Source organism: Zonotrichia albicollis, chromosome 32 (assembly GCF_047830755.1).
Source record: "Zonotrichia albicollis isolate bZonAlb1 chromosome 32, bZonAlb1.hap1, whole genome shotgun sequence".
In the NCBI taxonomy this organism is placed as follows: domain Eukaryota; kingdom Metazoa; phylum Chordata; class Aves; order Passeriformes; family Passerellidae; genus Zonotrichia; species Zonotrichia albicollis.
Genome location: NC_133850.1, coordinates 575,344 through 594,813, shown reverse-complemented (window position 1 = coordinate 594,813; position 19,470 = coordinate 575,344). Strand labels below are relative to the sequence as shown.

Here is a 19,470-nt window from a genome sequence, read left to right as displayed (position 1 = left end):
GGTCGGTTGGGGATGGGGGGGGGCAGCAGCAATGAGCAGAGCAGCCACAGCGTCCCTGTCCCCGTCCTTGTCCCCAAGCCGGCCATGCTGAGGGCGCGGGGACACTTTGGGGGTGTCCCCCCCCTTACCTGTGTGTGTGTGTCCCCCTCCCCAAAAAGCGCCCCAAAAGCCCCCCCCCTCCCCCAGCTGCCATGCTCATGCCCCACCCTGGGCACCCCCGGGTGACACAGCTGTCCCCAAAGCCACCATGAAAGCTGCGGGCGGGGGGGGGGGGGCGATGCCAGCCTGGGGGTGGCACCGGGCGCTGTCCCCTCTGTCCCCTCCCCTCACCTGGGGGTCGGCGGGCAGGCGGGGCATGGAGGCGGCGCGGCCGTGCCCCTCCATGGGCAGGTAGTCACTGTCCGAGGGGTCCTTGGGCATCTCCCGCATCTCCACCAGCTGCGGGCGGGGAGGGGGCACCGGGGAAACTGAGGCACGGCGGGGGGGGGGGGCGGGACAGAACCCTCCCCCCCCCCCGGGGACAGCGGGGGGACACACGGGGGGTGGCACTGGGGTGGCATCGGTGCTCATATGGGAGTTGGTTCAGGGGAAACTGAGGCACGGTGCGGGGGTGGCACTGGGACAGCTCCCTCGGGGACATGGGGACATTTCGGGGACATGGGGGATGATGGGGGTGGGGATGAGGGGACACTTGGGGACACTCACGGGGTGGCACCAGGGTGGCACCGGTGCTCATTTAGGAGTTGGGATGGAGGGAACTGAAGGGAAACTGAGGCACAGGGTGGGAGTGGCGCTCGGGGGACACGTGAGGACACACGGGGGGTGGCACTGGGGTGGCATCGGTGCCCATTTGGGGGTTGGGATGGTGGGAACTGAGGGGAAACTGAGGCACGGTAAGGGAGGGTGACACTGGGATGGGACAGCCCACTCGGGGACACGGGGGATGATGGGGGTGGGGATGAGGGGACACTTGGGGACACTCACGGGGTGACACCCGTGCTCAGCTGGGAATTGGGGCGGGGGGAACTGAAGGGAAACTGAGGCACAGGGTGGGAGTGGCGCTCGGGGGACACGTGGGGACACACGGGGGGTGGCACCGGGGGTTGGCACCGGTCTCACCTGGGAGTTGGGGCGGCTGTTGGGGACATCGTCGGGGTGGCCCCGCTCGGGGCTCCAGGTGCCCGTCCTCTGGAACATCTCCTGCGCGCGCTGCGTCACCCACGACTGGCTCTCCTTCATGTCACCGTCCCGCGCGGCCCTGGGGACAGCGCAGCTTGGGGACACCCAGGGACACCGAGGACACCCAGGGGACACAGGGGACACCCAGGGACATCGCAGGGGACACCCAGGGGACACACAGGGGACACACCAGGGACATTGCAGGGGACATGCAGGGGACACCGAAGACACCAGAGACATCGAAAGGGACACCGAGGGGACACACAGGGGACACCGAGGGGACACCATGGAGGACGCACAGGGGACATTTCAGGGGACACACATGGCACCCCATGAGGGACACTGGGGGAGACACTGCAGGGAACACGCAGGGGACACTGAAGGGGACAATGGGGACATCAAAGGGGACACGTAGGGGATACCTGGGGACACTGCAGGGGACACCAGCGGGGACAAGCAGGGGACATTGCAGGGGACACACAAGGGACACCACGGGGGACACCAAAGACACACCGGGGACATGCAGGGGACATTCTGGGGGACACCGCAGGTGACACTGGGGACACGAGGGTGGCACTGGGGACACCACAGGGGACACAAGGGTGGCACTGAGGACACACAGGTGACACTGGGGACACGAGGGTGGCACTGGGACATACAGGTGACACTGGGGACACACTGGGGACATGAGGGTGGCACTGGGGACACGGGGGTGGCACTCACGGCTCCGCCGCGGGCGCCGTGTCCAGTCCTGGGGGTCCCTCCTGGGTGGGGGAGGGCGGCTCCATGCGCTGGAACATCAGCGGGGTCCGGTTCTGTGGGGACAGAGGGGACGTTGGGGACAGTGGGGACAGCGGGGACATCGGCGGTGACAGAGCAGAGCACAGGGCCAGCCTGGGGCCCTCAAGGATGTTCCCCTGATGTCCCCCTGTGTCTCCACAGTGTCCCCATGTCCCCCCATATCCCCATATCCCCCCGTGTCCCCAGTGTTCCCCCATATCCCCTGATGTCCCTGGTGTCCCCATGTCCCCTGGTGTCCCCATGTCCCCCAGTGTCCGAATATCCCCATGTCCCCACAATGTCCCCATGTCCCTTGATGTCCCTGGTGTCCCCATGTCCCCATATCCCCTGGTGTCCCCAATGTCCCCACAGTGTCCCCATATCCCCCCATGCCCCCTGATGTCCCCCAATGTCCCCACAGTGTCCCCATACCCCCATGTTCCCGCAATGTCCCCACAATGTCTCCATGTCCCTTGATGTACCTGATGTCCCACCATGTCCCCTGATGTCCCTGGTGTCCCCATGTCCCCTGATGTCCCCATGTCCCCTGGTGTACCCATGTCCCTTGATGTCCCCGATGTCCCACCATGTCCCCTGATGTCCCTGGTGTCCCCATGTCCCCTGGTGTCCCCATGTCCCCCAGTATTCCCACAGTGTCCCCATGTCCCCCAGTGTCCGAATATCCCCATGTCCCCACAACGTCCCCATGTCCCTTGATGTCCCTGGTGTCCCCATGTCCCCATATCCCCTGGTGTCCCCAATGCCCCCGGTGTCCCCCTATCCCCCCATGCCCCCTGATGTCCCCCAATGTCCCCACAGTGTCCCCATACCCCCATGTTCCCGCAATGTCCCCACAATGTCTTCATGTCCCTTGATGTCCCCGATGTCCCACCATGTCCCCTGATGTCCCTGGTGTCCCCATGTCCCTGATGTCCCCATGTCCCCCTGTATCCCCCCCATGTCCCTGGTGTCCCCATGTCCCCTGATGTCCCCATGTCCCCTGGTGTCCCCATGTCCCCTGGTGTCCCCATGACCCTGATGTCCCCATGTCCCCCTGTATCCCCCCCATGTCCCTGATGTCCCCATGCCCCCCGATGTCCCCATGCCCTCTGGTGTCCCCATGTCCCCGGTGTCCTCATGACCCTTGATGTCCCCTGATGTCCCTGGTATCCCCATGTCCCCCCGTGTCCCCGAGTGTCCCCACCTGCTCCTCGCGCATGGCCTGCAGCTTCTTGGCCTTGCTCTGCCGGTAGTACTCCATGATCATCATGGCCGCGTAGATCTTGCCCACCGTCAGGTCCGTGGCTGCGGGGACAGGGGGTCAGGGACAGCGGGGACAGCGCGGGGACAGCGCGGGGACAGGGACGGGGTGGCCCCTTACACTTGTGGGGGGTGACGAGCAGGTCCAGGTTTTTGGGGGACAGGTTGGGCCAGATGGCGATCATCTCCTTGCGCAGCTCCGCGTCCATCTGCTGCTTGTCGGCCCCGCCTGCGGGGTGGGTGACACGGGTGACACCGGTGGGTGACACGGGTGACACCGGTGGGTGACACCAGTGGGTGACACCAGTGGGTGACACGGGTGGCTCTGCCCATCCTCAGGGACACCCCGGCCTCCCCAGCCCCTTGGGGACACCCTCCGTGTCCCCCCATGTCCCCTCGTCTGCCGTGTCCATTTTGTCTGTGTGTCCCAGTGTCCCCCGGTGTCCCCCATGTCCTCGTGTCCCTTTATGCTGTCCATGTCTCTTGTCCCTCTATGTCCCCATGTCCCCCCTTGTCCCCTGGTGTCCCCATATCTCCTGGTGTCCCCGTGTCCCCCATGTACCCTGATGTCCCTGGTGTCCCCAATGTCCCCTGTATCCCCCCATATCCCCCATGTCCCCATATCCCCCCATATCCCCCCAGGGTCCCCATGTCCTCTGATGTCCCCCCATATCCCCAGTGTTCCCATGGCCCCATGCCCCCCATGTCCCCATATCCCCTGATGTCCCCCATATTCCCCGATGTCCCCCTGTCCCCCTGCTGTCCCTGCTGTCCCCCTGTCCCTGGTGTCCCCCATATCCTCCCATGTCTCCAGGTCCTCCATGTCCCCATCTCCCCCATATCCCCTGATGTCCCCGATGTCCCCCCGCTGTCCCCTGTGGTGTCCCCCGTCCGTGCCTTTGGTGATCTTGATGTCCCCATATCACCAGTGTCCCAGTGTCCCCATACCCCCTGTATCCCCTGCTGTCCCCATATCCCACATTGTCCCCATAGCCCACGCTGTCCCCTCACTGTCCCGGTGTCCCCTCACTGTCCTGGTGTCCCCCCGTCCGTGCCTTTGGCGATCTTGATGTCCCCATATCCCCAGTGTCCCCATATCCCCCATATCCCCCGCTGTCCCCCTGTCCCTGCGGTGTCCCCCTGTCCCCTCACTGTCCCGGTGTCCCCCCGTCTGTGCCTTTGGCGATCTTGATGTCCCCATATCACCAGTGTCCCCATACCCCCCATATCCCACATTGTCCCCATATCCCACATTGTCCCCATATCCCCCGCTGTCCCCCCGCTGTCCTCCTGTCCCCCAGTGTCCTCCTGTCCCCTCACTGTCCCCCCGTCCGTGCCTTTGGCGATCTTGATGTCCCCATACCACCAGTGTCCCAGTGTCCCCATACCCCCTGTATCCCCTGCTGTCCCCATATCCCACATTGTCCCCATAGCCCACGCTGTCCCCCCGCTGTCCCCCTGTCCCCTCACTGTCCCGGTGTCCCCCCGTCCGTGCCTTTGGTGATCTTGATGTCCCCATATCACCAGTGTCCCCATATCCCCCATATCCCCCGCTGTCCCCTCGGTGTCCCCCTGTCCCCCAGTGTCCCCCTGTCCCCCTGTCCGTGCCTTTGGCGATCTTGATGTCCAGGGCCGTTCGGATCAGGGCCATCAGGGTGGAGTTGAAGTGCACCGTGTTGTCGTCGGCCACGGGCAGGTCCATGCGGAGCAGCCGCTGCGGGGGGGAGGGACACCCCAAATTTGGGGAGGGGGGGGTCAGCCGGCACCCCCCCAACCCCCCCATCCCGAGGGGGAGGGGCTGGTGAGAAGGCGGGGGCGGCCCCGCCCAGCGGGCGGGGAAACTGAGGCACGACCCCTCCCCCCCCACCCCAAACCCTCCACCCGGCCTCCCGCCTTCTCCCCATTGTTTTTTTTTTGGGGGGGGGGCGCGGCCAAGCGGGACCCCCAAAATATTTTTTTTTGGGGGGGTGGGGGCGGCGCATGCGGCTCATGCAGCGGGTGGGGGAGGGGTCATTCCCAGTCCCATTCCGGGGATTTTTTTTGGGGGGGGGGGTTTGGTGCAATCCGGCATTTTTTGGGGGTGGGGTTGGGGAGGGGGAGGGGTCACACACGTGCGGGGGGGGGGGGTGGGGATGATTTTGCCAGGCCTCAGCCCCGCGCGCGGCCCCTCCCCCTCAGCCCCTCCCCCAAAAAACAGCGACCCCTCCCCCCCCCCCAAACCAACCCCCCCCCCCCATGCAGCCCAGGGGGGGAGGGGCGGGGGGTGCAGAGCGAGCGATGCCGGGGGAGGGGGGAAACTGAGGCACGGACCCCTCCCCCCCCTCCATGCCCGACCTTCCCCCCCCCCCCCCCAGACCCCCCCTCAAGATGCAGGACCGCCCCTCCCCCACCCCACGATGCAGCTGCGGAGCCCCCGCGGTTGGGGGGGGGTGGGGGGAGGGGCCGTGCAGCAGCCGGGGGGAGCCGGGGGGGGGGGCTCACTGAGGGGGGAGGGGGTGGGGCTGGGAGAGAGAGGGGGGGGTCCCCTAAAAATGGGGGGACCCCGGATATGGGGGGGTAGGGACCCCAAATTGGGGCTTGGGGGAGGGGGCGCTCAGCTCTTTTGGGACCCCCCCAATTTGAGGCTGGGGGGGTCTCGTTGGTCCCTTCAAGGAGACCCCAAATTGGGGCTCTGGGGGGGGGTCACTGATCCCCTTCAGGACCCCCCAGTTTGGGGCTGGGGGCTCTCATTGGTCCCTTCGAGGAGACCCCAAAAGGAGATTTTTGGGGGGGGGGCTGAAATAGGGGCTGGAGGGGGGCGCTGAGCCCCATAAGAGACCCCAAATGGGGGCTCTGAGGGGGGGGGTCACTGATCCCTTTTGGGACCCCCCAAATTGGGCTGGGGGCTCTCATTGGTTCCTTCCTGGAGACCCCAAATTTGGGCTCTGGGGGGGCAGTCAATGATCCCTTCCTGGAGACTCCAAATTGGGGCTGGGGGCTCTCATTGGTCCCTTTAAAGAGACCCCAAATTGAGGCTTTGTGGGGGGGGTCACTGACCCTTTTCAGGCCCCCCCAAATTGGGGCTGGGGGCTCTCATTGGTCTCTTTAAAGAGACCCCAAATTGGGGCTGGGGGCTCTCACTGGTCCCTTTAAAGAGACCCCAAATTGAGGCTTTGTGGGGGGGGGGGTCACTGACCCTTTTCAGACCCCCCCAAATTGGGGCTGGGGTCTCTCATTGGTCCCTTTCAGGCCCCCGCAAATTGGGGCTGGGGGCTCTCATTGGTCCCTTTCAGGCCCCCCCCAAATTGGGGCTGGGGGCTCTCATTGGTCCCTTTAAAGAGACCCCAAATTGAGGCTTTGTGGGGGGGGGGTCACTGACCCTTTTCAGGCCCCCCCCAAATTGGGGCTGGGGGCTCTCATTGGTCCCTTTAAAGAGACCCCAAATTGAGGCCCTGGGGGGGTCACTGACCCTTTTCAGACCCCCCTAAATTGGGGCTGGGGGCTCTCATTGGTCCCTTTCAGGCCCCCCCACAAATTGGGGCTGGGGGCTCTCACTGGTCCCTTTAAAGAGACCCCAAATTGAGGCTTTGTGGGGGGGTCACTGACCCTTTTCAGACCCCCCCAAATTGGGGCTGGGGTCTCTCATTGGTCCCTTTCAGGACCCCGCAAATTTGGGCTGGGGACTCTCATTGGTCCCTTTAAAGAGACCCCAAATTAGGGTTGGGGGGGCTCTCATTGGTCCCTTTAAAGAGACCCCAAATTGAGGCCCTGGGGGGGGTCACTGACCCTTTTCAGACCCCCCCAAATTGGGGCTGGGGGCTCTCATACCAATGATTAATGAGAGCTGGGGGCTCTCATTAATCCCTTTCAGGACCCCGCAAATTGGGGCTGGGGGCTCTCATTGGTCTCTTTAAAGAGACCCCAAATTAGGGTTGGGGGGGCTCTCACTGGTCCCTTTAAAGAGACCCCAAATTGAGGCTTTGTGGGGGGGGTCACTGACCCTTTTCAGGCCCCCCTAAATTGGGGCTGGGGGCTCTCATTGGTCCCTTTAAAGAGACCCCAAATTGGGGCTGGGGGCTCTCATTGGTCCCTTTAAAGAGACCCCAAATTGAGGCTTTGTTGGGGGGGTCACTGACCCTTTTCAGACCCCCCCAAATTGGGGCTGGGGGTTCTCGTTGGTCCCTTTCAGGACCCGCAAATTGGGGCTGGGGGCTCTCATTGGTCCCTTTAAAGAGACCCCAAATTAGGGTTGGGGGGGCTCTCATTGGTCTCTGTAAAGAGACCCCAAATTGGGGCTGGGGGCTCTCATTGGTCCCTTTAAAGAGACCCCAAATTAGGGTTGGGGGGGCTCTCATTGGTCTCTGTAAAGAGACCCCAAATTGGGGCTGGGGGCTCTCATTGGTCCCTTTAAAGAGACCCCAAATTGAGGCTTTGTGGGGGGGGGGTAACTGACCCTTTTTGGAGGCCCCCAAATTGGGGCTGGGGGCTCTCATTGGTCCCTTCCTGGAGACCCCAAATTTGGGCTTTGTGGGAGGTCACTGACTCCTTTCAGGCCCCCCCAAATTTGGGCTGGGGGCTCTCACTGGTCCCTTTAAAGAGACCCCAAATTGGGGCTGGGGGCTCTCATTGGTCCCTTTAAAGAGACCCCAAATTGAGACCCTGGGGGGGGTCACTGACCCTTTTCAGACCCCCCCTAAATTGGGGCTGGGGGCTCTCATTGTTCCATTCCCAGAGACCCCCAAAACGAAATCTCTTGGGTCCTTTGAGAGAGGGGGGGGGGGGTCCAGCTGAACCCCAGAGCTGACCCCAAAACCCCTTTTTGGGGTAATTTGGGGAGGGGTCCTGCTGGGGGATGGGGCGTAGGGGGGGGCGCATCTTACCCAGCCCATCCGGGGGGGGCTCAGCAGGGGCCGGCGGCCGCAGGAGGGAGAAAAAAAAAAACCAAAAAAAAACCAAAAAAAAACCCCAAAAAAAGCCCAAATTCCCCCGCAAAGTGGGGAGGGGGCTGTGGGGGGGGGGTGGGGGCGCCCCCCCGGGGGGTCGGGGGGGGTTATTCTACCTTATAGGCCACGCGGGGGGGGCAGCTGGTGCCCAGCCCCAGCGGCGGCGACATGTGCCGCAGCATTTCGTACATGTCGGCGAGGGTCAGGCGGCCCCTGGGGGCGAGAGAGGGGGGGGGGACACAGCGGGGGTTACACGGGGGGGGCGCGGGGGGAGGAGGAGGAGGAGGAGGAGGAGGAGAAATTCTTGTGAGGAGGAATAAAAAATAAATAAATAAATAAATAAAATTAGGGGGTGGGGGGGTTGAAAGAATGAGGGTAAAGAATGGAGTGGAATGGGTTAAATTAAGGGGGAAAATTAAAAGTGGAATGAAAGTTAGATTGAAAATGGAATAAGAATGAAGTAAAAAATTAAATACAAAATTAAATAAAAACTGAAATACAAAATTAAATTAAAAATTAGATAAAAGTTAAATTAAAAATTAAATAAAAGTTAAATTAAAAATTGAATTTAAATGTAAAAATTAAATCAAAATGAAATAAAAAATGAAATACAAAATTAAATTAAAAAGTTAAAAATTGAATAAAAGTTAAATTAAAAATTAAATTTAAATTAAATTAAAATTGAATTTAAATGTAAAAATTAAATCAAAATAAAAAAATGAAATAAAAATTAAATAAAAAATGAAATACAAAATTAAATTAAAAGTTAAAAATTGAATAAAAGTTAAATTAAAAATTAAATAAAAATTAAATTAAAAATTAAATTTAAATGTAAAAATTAAATCAAAATTAAATAAAAAATGAAATGCAAAATTAAATTAAAAGTTAAAAATTGAATAAAAGTTAAATTAAAAATGAAATAAAAGTTAAATTAGAAATTGAATTTCAATGTAAAAATGAAATAAAAATTAATAAAAATTAAATACAAAAGTAAATAAAAAATGAAATACAAAATGAAATTAAAAGTTAAATTATAAAATAAATAAAAGTTAAATTAAAAATTGAATTTAAATGTAAAAATGAAATAAAAATGAAATAAAAATTAAATACAAAATTAAATGCAAAATTAAATTAAAAATGAAAAAAATTAAATTTAAAATTAAATTTAAATTTAAAAAATGAAATAAAAATGAAATAAAAATTAAATTAAAAATTAAATTAAAAATCAAATTAAAAATGAAATAAAACTTAAATTTAAAATTCATTTTAAACTAAAAATTTAAAATAAAAAATAAATAAAAAATTTAAAAATGAATGAAAATCAAATTTAAAAATTAAATAAAAATTTAAAATTAAATAAAAATTAAATGAAAAATTAAATGAAAAATTAAATGAAAAATTAAATGAAAAATTAAATTAAAAAATTAAATTAAAATTAAATAAAATTAAATTTAAAAATTAAAATTAATATAAAAATTAAATAAAAATTAAATGACAAAAAATATATTTAAATAAAATTAAAAATTAAATACAAATCAAATTAAAATTTAAAAAGAAATTAAATTGAAAATTTTAAAAAATTAAATTGGAAATAATAAAAAAGAAGTAAAATTGGAAATTAAAAAAAAGAAATTGGAAATAATAATAAAAAAATGGAAAAAATAATAAAAAAAGAAATTAAATTGGAAATTAAAAAAATAAGGTAATTTAAAAGACCCCCAAAATATAAAATATGGAATTAAAATGGAAATAAAAAAAAAAGGAGAAATTGAATTGGGAATTAAAATAACCCCAAGTATAAAAAAGGTATTAAATTGGAAATTAAAAAAAAAAAATAAAATAAATAAAGAAAGAAAGAATTTAAGTTGGGAATTTGAAAATAAGCAATCAAACAGTAAAAAAAAGAAATTAAATTGGAAATTAAAATATGAGAAGGGAATTATTTTAAAAAATTGAAAAACAAATAGATAATGATAAATAATTTATTAATAATGAATCGTTAATGGTAAATAATAATAAATAAATAATAATTTAAAATAATAATAAAAAGTAAAATACATAACAAAATAATTTAAAATGAAATAACAAAAAATAAAAAGTATAAAATAATAACGCAATAATAATTAAACAATTAAAATGAATATAAATAATTAAAATTAATATTAATAATTAAAATTAATATCGATAATAAACACTCATAATTAATGATCAAAACCAACAGAACAGTTCAAGCAATGACCAAAGAAAGCTCAAACCCAAACCAAGGCAAAGCAGAATTTCCCCTTCCGGCCCCACCCGCGCTGGTTTGGGGGGGGGGTTTGGGGGGGGGGGGTGCCCCATGCCGGGGGGGCGCGGGAAGCCGGGGGGGGGGGGGGTCTCCATGCCGGGGGGCTGTGTGACGTATACATGATATATACATTGAGTGATATATATGATGTATATCCGGCGCCGGGAAGCGCATTCCAGCCCCGGGGGGGGTTCGGGGGGGTTTTTTTTTGGGGGGGTTTTATTTTTGGGGGGGGAGGGGGCGAACCTTGCAGGCCACCCTATGGGGGCATTTCTTGCCCAGCCCCAGGGGGGGGGAGATCACGCGCAACAAACTGTACATGTCCCGGTAGTGGATGCGCCCGCTGCAAGAGACACACGTTAGTGGGGGGGTTAAACCCCCCCCCAAAACCGGGACACCCCCTTGGACCCCCCCCTGAACCGGGGACACCCCCCGGGATACCCCCCAAAAACCGAGACCCCCCCCCCGCCCCGCAAAGTGTACATGTCCCGGTAGTGGATGCGCCCGCTGCAAGAGACACACGTTAGTGGGGGGGTTAAACCCCGCCCAAAACCGGGACACCGCCCCGGGAACCGGGACCCCCCCCCCCCCGAAACCAGGACACCCCCCCGGGGACCCCCCCTGAACCGGGGACACCCCCCTGGGATCCCCCCTGAACCGGGGATACCCCCGGGATACCCCCCAAAAACCGAGACCCCCCCCCCGCCCCGCAAAGTGTACATGTCCCGGTAGTGGATGCGCCCGCTGCAACAGACACACGTTAGTGGGGGGGGTCGGCGGACCCCCCCCCCCCCAAAAACAAAAACCGGGACACCCCTCCCAAAGCTGACACACCCCCCCCCCCCCCCCCCCAAAACCGGGACCCTTCCCCCCCGAGACCCCCTCAGGCCAGGGGGGGTGGGGAAAAGGTGCAAAAATGGGGAATGGGACCCCCCCTCTCCAGGGAGGTTTGGGTACCTCAGACCCCACCCGAGGTGGGGAGGGGGTGACAAAAACCCCCAGAATCCCCCCATGGGTGGGGAAGGGGATCACAGAAGATTTGGGGAGGGTCTCGGGGTCACCTTTTCTGCCCCCCTCCCCAAGGACCCTGCTGCACCCCCGGGCATTTGGGGGTGGAAGGAGGGCGACCCCTCCCCTGGGAAGGGTCTCAGGGTGTCCCTGTCCCCTCGGGGGGGTCTGGGGGTGTCCCTGTCCCCTGTGGGGGTGTCCCTGTCCCCCCTTGGGGGTCCTTGCCAGGCTACCAGGTCGTACTCGGCCCAGACCCACACGTACCCATGGGGTCTGGGGGTGTCATTGTCCCCACTGGGGGTGTCCCTGTCCCCTCTGGGGGTGTCCCTGTCCCCCATTTGGGGTCTGGGGGTGTCCCCATGCCCCCCCCTGTCCCTTACCATGCGGCCGGGTCGTACTCGGCCCAGACCCGCACGTACTCGTCCAGGTGGTGCGGGCCCAGGATGGAGGAGTCGCGGGTCAGGTACTCGAAGTTGTCCATGATCACGGCCACGAACAGGTTCAGCATCTGCGCGGGGTTTGGGGACACTCTGGGGACACTTCGGGGACAGTTTGGGGGCGCTTTGGGCACTGCTTGGAGGCCCAGTTTGGGGACACTTTGGGGACATTTCGGGGGCGCTTTAGGGACGTTTTGGGGGGCATTTGTGGGCATTTTGGGGGCGCTTTGGGCACTGCTTGGAGGAGGAGTTTGGGGACATTTTGGGGATGTTTTGAGGACACTTTGGGGGGACTTTGGTGGCACTTTGGGGACACTTTGGGGTCAGTTTGGGCATGGCTTTGGGGCTGCTTGGAGGCACCGTTTGGGGACAGTTGGGTGGCACTTTGTGGGCATTTTGGGGGTGTTTTGGGCACTGCTTGGAGGCCCAGTTTGGGGACACTTTGGGGACATTTCGGGGGCACTTTAGGGACGTTTTGGGGGGCATTTCTGGGACATTTCAGGGGCGCTTTGGGCACTGCTTGGAGGCCCAGTTTGGGGACACTTTGGGGACACTGGGGGCGCCTTGGGGAACAATTTGGGGACAGTTTGGGGGCACTTTGGGCAAGTTTTGGGGACACATTGGGGGCACTCTGGGGGACAACTTGGGGACATTTTGGGGGCACTTTGGGGGACAATTTGGGGGCACTTTGGGAGGCAATTTGGGGACAATTTGGGAATGCTTTGGGGGCACATTGGGGGACAATTTGGAAGCACTTTTGGGGACAGTTTGGGGACATTTTGGGGGCACATTGGGGGACAGTTTGAGGACAGTTTGGAGACACTTCGTGGACACTTTGGGGACACTTTGGGGGACATTTTGTGGACACTTTTGGGACACTTTTGGGATGTTCTGGGGACCCCCCGGGGGCTGACCAGGAAGGAGCAGAGGAAGATGAAGGACACGAAGTAGAAGTAGGCGAACTCGTTGCCGCACTCGTCCTCCTTGATGCCCGAGTTCTCGTCACACGGCTTCCCGCTGAGGCACGACAGCATGATCTCGTGCCACGCCTCCCCGGTGGCACTCCTGGCGACGAGGGACACCGGGTGACATTGGCACGGTGAGGGGGGACATGGCAGGGGGGGTGGCATAGAGAGAGGGGCACCAGTGTGGCACTGGGGTGACACTGGGATTACACCAGGTGGCACTGGGGTGGCACTGGGTACCCAGGTGACACTGGGATTGCAGCAGGGGACACTGGGGTGGAACTGGGACTTAGCCAGGTAACACTGGGGTGGCATTGAGACTTAACTGGGGGACGTGCTGGGGTGGCACTGGGTACCCAGGTGACACTGGGGTGACACTGGGATTATACCAGGTGACACTGGGGTGGCACTGGGATTACATCGGTGGGGCACTGGGGTGGCACTGGGACTTAGCCAGGGGACACTGGGGTGACACTGGGATTACACCAGGTGACACTGGGGGGCACTGGGTACCCAGGTGACACTGGGATTGCACCAGGGGACACTGAGGTGGCATTGGGATTGCACCAGGTGGCACTGGGTACCCAGGTGACAGTGGGGTGACACTGAGATTACATCGGTGGGGCACTGGGGTGGCACTGGGACTTAGCCAGGTGACACTGGGGTGGCACTGGGCACCCAGGTGACACTGGGATTGCAGCAGGGGACACTGGGGTGACACTGGGATTACACCAGGTGACACTGGGGTCACACTGGGCACCCAGGTGACACTGGGACTTAGCCAGGTAACACTGGGGTGGCATTGGGACTTAACTGGGGGACGTGCTGGGGTGGCACTGGGTACCCAGGTGACACTGGGGTGGCACTGGGATTACACCAGGTGGCACTGGGGTGGCACTGGGTACCCAGGTGACACTGGGATTGAAGCAGGGGACACTGGGGTGGAACTGGGACTTAGCCAGGTGACACTGGGGTGGCACTGGGATGACACCAGGTGACACTGGGGTGGCACTGGGATTACATCGGTGGGGCACTGGGGTGGCACTGGGACTTAGCCAGGTGGCACTGGGGTGGCACTGGGTACCCAGGTGACGCTGGGATTGCAGCAGGGGACACTGGGGTGGCACTGGGACTTAACTGGGGGACGTGCAGGGGTGGCACTGGGTACCCAGGTGACACTGGGGTGGCATTGGGATGACACCAGGTGGCACTGGAGTGGCACTGGGACTTAGGCAGAGGACATGCTGGGGTGGCCCAAGATACCCAGGTGACACTGGGATGGCACCAGGTGACACTGAGGTGGCAGTGGGTACCCAGGTGACACTGGGATTACAGCAGGGGACACTGGGGTGGCACTGGGATGGCACCAGGTGACCCTGAGGTGGCAGCGGGTACCCAGGTGACACCAAGGTGCCCCCCAGGTGCCATCGGGGCTCACCTGAAGAGCAGCATCAGCGCCTGGAAGAAGGTGCGGAAGTTGTTGTGCTGGGTGATGGCCGACTCATCATCCTCCTCCTCGATGCCGATGTTCCCGAACACCTGGGGGGGGTCCAGGGCACCTCAGGGGGGGTTGGGGGTGTCACCTGCACCTGGGGGTGTCACCTGCACCCAGGGGTGTCACCTGCACACAAGGGGTGTCACCTACATCTGAGGGGTCTCACCTGCACCTGAGGGTGTCACCTACACCCTGGGGTGTCACCTGCACTTGGGGGCGTCACCTGCACACAAGGGGTGTCACCTGCACCCAGGGGTGTCACCTGCACACAAGGGGTGTCACCTACATCTGAGGGGTCTCACCTGCACCTGAGGGTGTCACCTACACCCTGGGGTGTCACCTGCACTTGGGGGCGTCACCTGCACACAAGGGGTGTCACCTGCACCCAGGGGTGTCACCTACACTTGGAGGGTGTCACCTGAACTTGAGGGTGTCACCTACATCCTGGGGGTGTCACCTGCACCTGGGGGTGTCACCTACACCCAGGGGTGTCACCTACACCTGGGGGTGTCACCTGCACCCAGGGGTGTCACCTGCACACAAGGGGTGTCACCTACACCTGGGGGTGTCACCTACATCCTGGGGGCGTCACCTGCACCCAGGGGTGTCACCTGCACTTGAGGGCGTCACCTACACTTGGAGGGTGTCACCTGCATGCATGGGGTGTCACCTGCACCCAGGGGTGTCACCTACGCCCAGGGGTGTCACCTGCACACAAGGGGTGTCACCTACACCTGGGGGTGTCACCTACACTTGGAGGGTCTCACCTGCACACAAGGGGTGTCACCTACACCTGGGGGTGTCACCTGCACCTGGGGGTGTCACCTACACTTGGAGGGTCTCACCTGCACCTGAGGGTGTCACCTACACCCTGGGGTGTCACATACACCCAGGGGTGTCACATACACCTAGGGGTCTCACCTACCCCAGGAGGGTCTCACCTGCCCTAGGGGGGTCTCACCTGCCCCAGAAGGGTCTCACCTGCCCCAGGGGGGTCTCACCTACACCCAGGAGGGTCTCACCTACATCTGAGGGGTCTCACCTGTCCCAGGAGGGTCTCACCTGCCCCAGGGGGGTCTCACCTGCCCCAGGGGGGTCTCACCTACCCCAGGAGGGTCTCACCTACATCTGAGGGGTCTCTCCTGCCCCGGGAGGGTCTCACCTGCCCCAGGAGGGTCTCACCTGCATCCCGATGATGGCGTAGATGAAGAAGAGCATGGCGATGAGCAGGCACACGTAGGGCAGGGCCTGGCGGGGGGGGGGGCACAGCGTGGGTGGTCACAAAGGGGGGGTCTGGGGGCGGCATTTTGGGGTGGGGGGCGGCATTTTTGGGGTGTTTGGGGGTCACCTTGAAGGACTGCACGAAGGTCCAGAGCAGGATGCGGATGGTGTAGCCCTGGCGCAGCAGCTTGATGAGGCGCGCGGCGCGGAACAGCCGCAGGAAGCTCAGGTTGATGAAGTTGTTCTGGTGGAGGGGGGAAAAACACCAAAAAAAAAAAAAAAAAAAAAGGGGGTGAAGGGGATAAAGGGGACCCCAAAATGGGGTCAGGGCAGGGGAAGGGTGTTGGGGGTCCCCACCTACCCCGAATTCCGTCACCAGGATGTCGGTGATGCTGCCCAGCACCGTCACGAAGTCGAAGATGTTCCAGGCGTCGCGGAAATAATTCTGGGGAAGGGGGGGAGGATGTGGGGTCCCCGATATTGGGGTACCCCTGGAGTGGCCCCATAAACCTCGGGGTGACCCCAAAGTGGAGCCCTGTACCCAGAATGAGCAGTGGCAGATGTGGGGTGTTCGTCCCATGAGGTCCTTGGGGTCCACTGTGGTTTTGGGGTTCCCTGAATGGGTTTCAGGGTCCCCAGCATTAGTGGGGTTCCCTGAGGTTCCTTGAGATCCCCTAAGGTTTTGGGGTCCCCTGAGATCTTGGGGTTTCCTGAGGTTCCTGGGGTCTCCTGAGGTTCCTGGGGTCTCCTAAGGTCTTTGGGATCCCCTGAGGTCCTTGGGATCTCCTGAGGTTTTGGGGTCCCCAGCATTCCTGGGGTCTCCTAAAGTTGTGGGATCTCCTGAGGTTTTGGGATCTCCTGAGGTCCTTGGGATCTCCTGAGGTTTTGGGGTCTCCAACATTCCTGGGGTTCCCTGAGGTCTTTGGTGTCCCCTGAGGTCCTTAGGATCTCCTGAGGTTTTGGGGTCTCCAACATTCCTGGGGTTCCCTGAGGTCTTTGGTGTCCCCTGAGGTCCTTAGGATCTCCTGAGGTTTTGAGGTCTCCTGAGGTTTTGAGGTCCCCAACATTCCTGGGGTCTCCTAAAGTTTTGGGATCTCCTGAGGTTTTGGGATCTCCTGAAGTTTTGGGGTCTCCTGAGGTTCCTGGGGTCTCCTGAGGTCTTTGGGATCCCCTGAGGTCCTTGGGATCTCCTGAGGTTTTGGGGTCCCCAGCATTCCTGGGGTTCCCTGAGGTCTTTGGTGTCTCCTGAGGTTTTGGGGTCTCCTGAGGTCTTTGGGATCCCCTGAGGTCCTTGGGGTCTCCTGAGGTTTTGGGGGTCCCCAGCATTCCTGGGGTTCCCTGAGGTCTTTGGTGTCTCCTGAGGTTTTGGGGTTCCCTGAGGTTTTGGGGTCTCCTAAAGTTTTGGGATCTCCTGAGGTTTTGGGATGTCCTGAGGTTTTGGAGTCCCCAACACTCCTGGGGTCCCCTGAGGTTTTGGAGTACCCTGAAATTTTGGAGTCACCAACATTCTTGGGATTCCCTGAGGTCTTTGGTGTCCTTTGAGGTTTTGGGGTTCCCTGAGGTTTTGGGATCTCCTGAGGTTTTGGGGTCCCCAACATTCCTGGGGTTCCCTGAGGTTCCTGGAGTCCCCTGAGGTTTTGGGGTCCCCAACATTCCTGAGGTCTCCTGAGGTTTTGGGATCTCCTGAGATTTTGGGGTCCCCTGAGAGATTGGAGTCCCCCGAGGTCTTGAGGTCCCCTGAGGTCCTTGAGATCTCCTGAGGTCCTTGGGATCCCCTGAGGTTTTGGGGTCCCCTGAAGCTTTGGGGTCCCCAACATTCCTGGGGTCCCCTGAAGTTCCTGGAGTCCCCTGAGGTTTTGGGGTCCCCTGAGGTTTTGGGTTCCCCAACATCCCTGGGGTTCCCTGATGTCACGCCCATGTCCCCCACGGTCCCCAGGGTCCCTCGGGGGTCCCCCCAGCCCTACCAGGACCCCGAAGGCCATGATCTTGAGGAGACACTCGAGGGAGAAGAGGGAGGTGAAGACGTTGTTGAACATCTTGAGCACGTTCTCGTAGGTGTCCGAGGCGTCGTAGAACTGTGGGGACAGCGCGGGAGGGACCGTGGGGACAGAGGGACAAGGTGGGGTGGCAGTGGGGACAGGGGGACAGGCTGGGGGGGCAATGGGGACAGGGACGGGGGCCCTTCCTGGGTCCCAGGGGGACGGGGGCAACTTCTGGTGGGACAGGGACAGGTCCTGAGGTGCAGGACAAAGCCGAGCTCCAGGAATGGACCCAGGGATGGTGAATTGTGGGGTCGGGGTGGGTCAGGGGGACAGGGACAGGCCCTGGGGGGACAGGGACGGGTCCTGGAGGGACAGGGGATCCCAGAGCTGCTTTTGGGGGGTGACAGGGACAGGTCCTGGGGGGACAGGGACAGGTCCTGGGGGGACAGGGGATCCCAGGGCAGCTTCTTGGGGGGACAGGGACAGGTCCTGAGGTGCAGGACAAAGCCGAGCTCCAGGAATGGACTCAGGGATGGTGAATTGTGGGGTCGGGGTGGGTCAGGGGGACAGGGACAGGTCCTGGGGGGGACAGGGGATCCCAGGGCTGCTTTTGGAGGGGACAGGGACACGTCCTGAGGTGCAGGACAAAGCTGAGCTCCAGGAATGGGTCCATGGATGGTGAATTGTGGGGTCGGGGTGGGTCAGGGGGACAGGGACAGGTTCTGGGGGGGACAGGGACAGGCCCTGGGGGGGACAGGGACAGGTTTTGGGGGGACAGGGGACCCCAGGGCTGCTTTTGGGGGGGACAGGGACAACCCCCAGGTGGGGACAGAGCTGCAGGACAAAGCCGAGCTCCAGGACACAGAGGGGACAGAGCAGGACAAACCCCTGGAGCAGCACCAGGAGGACCCTGGGGGGTGACAACAACCCCTGGGGGTCCCCCCAGCCCCCCCCCCCCAGCCCCATCCCTGCCCACCTTCATCATGAGCACGATGGTGTTGAGGGCGATCATGGCCATGATGGTGTACTCGAAGGGAGGGGACACCACGAACTGCCACATGCGGTACTGGAAGCTCTGGCGGTTCTGGGGCATGTGGCGCGTCAGGGGCTTGGCGCTGATGGCAAAGTCGATGCAGGCCCTCTGTGGGGGGGGGGGAACATGGGGGGGGGGTCATAAACACCGGTGGGGACATGGGGGTGTCACCAAGCCCGGAATGGACCCACCCCAGCAGGGATATGGGGGCTTCACCCACCGTGGTACAGACACGGGCGTGTCACACACGTGGGGGTGTCATAAACCCCACTGGGGACATGGGGGTGTCACACACGTGGGGGTGTCACTGACCCCACTGGGGACATGGGGGTGTCACACACATGGGGGTGTCATAAACACCAGTGGGGACACGGGAGTGTCACCCACATGAGGGTGTCACCCACTCAGGCAGTGATATGGGAGTGTCACACACGTGGGGGTGTCACCAATCCCACTATGGACATGGGGGTGTCACCCATGTGGGGGTGTCACCCACCGTGGTACAGACACGGGGGTGTCACACACGTGGGGGTGACACCAATCCCACTATGGACATGGAGGTGTCACCCATGTGAGGGTGTCACCCACTCAGGCAGTGATATGGGGGTGTCACACACGTGGCGATGTCACCCACCGTGGTACAGACACGGGGGTGTCACCCATGTGGGGGTGTCACCCACTCGGGCAGTGATATGGGGGTGTCACACACGTGGGGGTGACACCAATCCCACTATGGACATGGGGGTGTCACCCATGTGGGGGTGTCACCCACTCAGGCAGTGATATGGGGGTGTCACCCACGTGGGGGTGTCATAAACCCCACTGGGGACATGGGGGTGTCACACACATGGGGGTGTCATAAACCCCAGTGGGGACACGGGCGTGTCACCCACATGAGGAT

At 57.9% G+C, this 19,470-nt stretch overlaps 1 protein-coding gene across 1 annotated transcript in view; it reads right to left on the bottom strand.

Annotated features, from left to right (window-relative positions):
* CACNA1A (calcium voltage-gated channel subunit alpha1 A) overlaps positions 1-19,470 on the bottom strand; it is a 74,587-nt gene that overhangs the window by 9,044 nt on the left and 46,073 nt on the right. Inside the window, 15 exon segments of the mRNA XM_074530123.1 lie at positions 331-438; positions 1,120-1,258; positions 1,903-1,994; positions 3,164-3,264; positions 3,341-3,448; positions 4,828-4,933; positions 8,258-8,354; positions 11,817-11,944; positions 12,788-12,938; positions 14,277-14,377; positions 15,516-15,581; positions 15,682-15,798; positions 15,916-15,999; positions 17,519-17,629; positions 18,513-18,677. Coding sequence (XP_074386224.1) covers positions 331-438; positions 1,120-1,258; positions 1,903-1,994; positions 3,164-3,264; positions 3,341-3,448; positions 4,828-4,933; positions 8,258-8,354; positions 11,817-11,944; positions 12,788-12,938; positions 14,277-14,377; positions 15,516-15,581; positions 15,682-15,798; positions 15,916-15,999; positions 17,519-17,629; positions 18,513-18,677 — 1,674 coding nt within the window.